Source organism: Sander lucioperca, chromosome 5 (assembly GCF_008315115.2).
Source record: "Sander lucioperca isolate FBNREF2018 chromosome 5, SLUC_FBN_1.2, whole genome shotgun sequence".
NCBI classification, from domain to species: Eukaryota; Metazoa; Chordata; class Actinopteri; order Perciformes; family Percidae; genus Sander; species Sander lucioperca.
Genome location: NC_050177.1, coordinates 14,609,763 through 14,613,911, shown reverse-complemented (window position 1 = coordinate 14,613,911; position 4,149 = coordinate 14,609,763). Strand labels below are relative to the sequence as shown.

The 4,149-nt window shown below is 43.4% G+C and overlaps 1 protein-coding gene across 1 annotated transcript in view; it reads right to left on the bottom strand.

Moving 5' to 3' along the window:
* Positions 1-1,244: 1,244 nt before the first annotated feature.
* The window catches only part of LOC118495003 (protein NLRC3-like), a 9,852-nt gene continuing 6,947 nt past the window's right edge, over positions 1,245-4,149 (bottom strand). Inside the window, exons 6-8 of the mRNA XM_036001060.1 lie at positions 3,550-3,628; positions 3,183-3,396; positions 1,245-3,031 (exon numbers count right to left, since the gene is read on the bottom strand). Coding sequence (XP_035856953.1) covers positions 1,245-3,031; positions 3,183-3,396; positions 3,550-3,628 — 2,080 coding nt within the window. The remainder of the gene's footprint in view (positions 3,032-3,182; positions 3,397-3,549; positions 3,629-4,149) is intronic.

Here is a 4,149-nt window from a genome sequence, read left to right as displayed (position 1 = left end):
GTGTAATAAAGCGATTAATGGTTACCAATTAAGTAAAAATTATAATCAAACTGTGTTCATATTGTGGGGCAATTAACTCTAAAAATAAAGAAAAGCAACAGAAATCATTTGTAGTCCCTCCCTGTTAAACGTTAGTCAGCCATTCAGATCTTAAGCTAATGTTAGCTTTGTAATGGTAGTGATCGTGGAATTTTCTAAAACGTAATAACTACCGCACATATAAACACCAAACTGCTTGGCTAACTTTATCTGGTTATAACTAAAATATCTAATAAACATTTTTTTTTTGCTACTATACGTCCGCAAACTTCATTATTGACGCGTCAGTGGCACAGCTGATGTTATTCAAACAGCTGATGTGATCCAACAGCTGATGTGATCCAACAACTGATGTGATCCAACAGCTGATGTGATCCAACAGCTGATGTGATCCAACAGCTGATGTGATCCAACAGCTGATGGGATCCAAACAGCTGATGTTATCCAAACTATTCCAGTAACAGTTAACTCCAGATTGTTGTAAAAATGTTGTTTCATCCAATAATTCACTTCTCATCGTCTTCCAACCATTCATCAAAACTAAGTCCTCCATATAAATCAAAATTATCAACAAAACGATCCATTGTATCAATGCTGTAGGCTAACGTTACTGTTTTTGATTCAGACCTGGAAGTTACAATGTTGCCATGGAAATGGAGGAGTAATACTTTATGTGATGCACCAGGTGTCCTCCAATGGCTCTGGGTGTGCTGTCATGCTGATTTGAGTACGTTCTAAATGTCTAGCTGACCAATCAGGTTTTCTGGTCGGATCAACTTGTTGTATAATCAGGAATAAACAAACGTCCAGTAATGAAAGTCACATGATATTAAAATATAAATTATTTGTGTATCTCAGCTACAGTTCATATTTCATTGATTATGAAGTGATTCTAAATCAGAATAAAATACTGTGTTTTCAAAGATTATTGTTCTTGATCTGACCTGAGAGTCTCCAGTGTGCAGTGTGGACTCTTCAGTCCAACAGAGATCAGCTTCACTCCTGAATCCTGCAGATCGTTGTTACTCAGGTCCAGCTCTCTCAGACTAGAGGACTGGGAGCTGAGAACTGAGGACAGAGCTTCACAGCTTCTCTCTGACAGGTTACAGCCTCTCAGTCTGGAGAGACAACAGGAAGGAAACAAGTTATTTATATTTAACTCCTGTTCAAAGATATCAGAGTATTTATTGATGAATAAATCCCACTTACAGAGCTTTGTTGGAGGCTTTGACCACTGGCAGCATCCTCAGAAGAGTCTTCTCTGAAGCAGAGTATTTCTTCAGGTCAAACACGTCCAGATCTTTTTCTGATGACAGTAAGATGAAGACCAGAGCTGACCACTGAGCAGGAGACAGTTTATCTGTGGAGAGACTTCCTGATCTCAGGTACTGTTGGATCTCCTCCACTAGAGAACGATCATTCAGTTCATTCAGACAGTGGAACAGATTGATGCTTCTCTCTGCAGACAGATTCTCACTGATCTTCGTCTTGATGTACTTGACTGTTTTCTGATTGGTCTGTGAGCTACTTCCTGTCTGTGTCATCAGGCCTCGTAGGAGATTCTGATTGGTCTGCAGAGAAAGACCCAGGAGGAAGCGAAGGAACAAGTCCAGGTGTCCATTTGGACTCTGTAAGGCTTCGTCCACAGCACTCTGGTAGAAACGTGTTGATTTGTCTCTGAACACTTCAGACCACCATGATGTTGTTTGTTCTTCTGACAGCAGGTTGACTCCAGAGTTAATGAATGTCAGATGGACATGAAGAGCAGCCAGAAACTCCTGAACACTCAGATGGACGAAGCAGAACACCTTGTCCTGGTACAGTCCTCTCTCCTCTTTAAAGATCTGTGTGAACACTCCTGAGTACACTGAGGCTGATCTGATATCGATGCCACACTTTGTCAGGTCTGATTCATAGAAGATCAGGTTGCCTTTCTGCAGCTGCTCAAAAGCCAGTTTCCCCAGAGACTCGATCATCTTCTTTGTCTCTTCATTCCAGTTTGAATCGGTCCCAGCTCCTCCATCGTATTTGATGTTCTTCTGTTTGGACTGAACCACAAGGAAGTGGATGTACATCTCAGTCAGGGTCTTGGGCAGCTCTCCTCCCCCTCTGGTCTTCAACACGTCCTCCAGAACTGTAGCAGTGATCCAGCAGAAGACTGGGATGTGACACATGATGTGGAGGCTTCGTGATGTCTTGATGTGGGAGATGATTCTGCTTTCCTGCTTCTTGTCTCTGTATCTCTTACTGAAGTAGTCCTCCTTCTGGCCATCAGTGAACCCTCTGACCTCGGTCACCATGTGAACACACTCAGCAGGGATCTGATTGGCTGCTGCAGGCCGTGTGGTTATCCAGAGGCGAGCAGAGGGAAGCAGATTCCCTCTGATGAGGTTTGTCAGCAGCACACCCACTGAGGCGGACTCTGTAACATCAGTCAGGATCTCAGTGTTGAGGAAGTCCAGAGGAAGTCGACACTCATCCAGACCGTCAAAGATGAACACAACCTGGAACTCTTCAAACCTGCAGATTCCTGCTTCTTTGGTTTCACTGAAGAAGTGATCAACAAGTTCCACCAAGCTGTACTTTTTCTCTTTCAGCATATTCAGCTCTCTGAAGGTGAAAGGAAATATGAACTGGATGTCCTGGTTGGCTTTGTCTTCAGCCCAGTCCAGAGTGAACTTCTGTGTTAAGACTGTTTTCCCGATGCCAGCCACTCCCTTAGTCATCACTGTTCTGATTGGTTCATCTCTTCCAGGTGGGGCTTTAAAGATGTCTTCTCGTCTGATTGTTGTTTCTGGTCTGTTTGGTTTCCTGGATGCTATTTCAATCTGTCTGACCTCATGTTCATCATTGACCTCTGCAGTCCCTCCCTCCATGATGTAGATCTCTGTGAACATCTGATTCAGAAGGGCTGGGTTTCCTGCTTTAGCAATCCCCTCAAACACACACTGGAACTTCTGGTTTAGGTTAGTCTTGAGTTTACGTTTACACACTCCAGCAGAACTTCCTGAATGAATACATAATAAAAAAGCTCATTAAGTAATTTTGTAAAGAGAACAGGAACATATTTTGGTCCATCTCTGGAGACATTAGTAAACGTCCCATTAGTCCAGTAAGTTAAATCTTTAGAGAAATCATCTTACTGCGCTGCAGACGGTCAGCCAGCTCGTCCTGCTTCATTCTCTTCAGGAAGTGCAGTGTGATCTTCAGAAATGCCTCTCTGCTGCTCCTCTGCTCTTCATCCTCATCCTCATCCTCCCTCTGACTCTCTGAGCATTCTGGGTAATCTGGATTCAGAACCTTCTGGATCTTCTTCAGCTCATTATTCACAAAAGTGCCGATGTTCTCCTCCAGCAGCTGGAACAGAAGATTATATGAATGACACAATCAAACTGAAATCATGGAAGCAAATATCAGATCCATGTTGGACAGACTGACAACCCACTGGTCTGAAAGGTGCAGCATGGAAATGATTGTGAACAGAATAGATGTAAAAGTAGTTGTACAGACCATAAATATGGAGTCCAGGTGTATTTGATGCTGCTGGGCAGACTGACCACTGGGAACCTCTGAGATCTCCTGGTCCACTCTGTGGAGGAATCAGGAAGAATTAGCTCACATCATGTCTGTCCACACAGAGACAAACACAAGGTAATTTCCTGTGACTTAAAGTGTTGATTACAACATTGAATCAGATGGTTTCCCCTGACATGAAAGTGTTGGTGGTACTGCTGATCCAACTGTGAATCAACAGAAAGAACTAAGAAGTAAACAAGGACTTCAACATGGTTGGCCTGAAGGACTCCTGCAGCAGCAGATTGGTATCATGATGCCAGGAGGTCTGCAGCTTCTGTGGTCATGGAGCCAAACATTTGTAGGTAGAAGAAGTTTGGGGAGTCAACGGTTTAAAACCTTCTGTTGGCCTCAAAACAATTTTGGCACACCATCAGCAGACTCAGGAGGGGGAAGCAGAGCTTAGATGGCCTGTTTGTAGTCAGGGAGAACTGCTGACCTGGATTGAGGATACTGTTGGATGGAGGTTCCCTATTTTACTTCCCCTTATTGACTTCTGATCTGACATCCAACTGGCAAACCCACATCCAACATTTG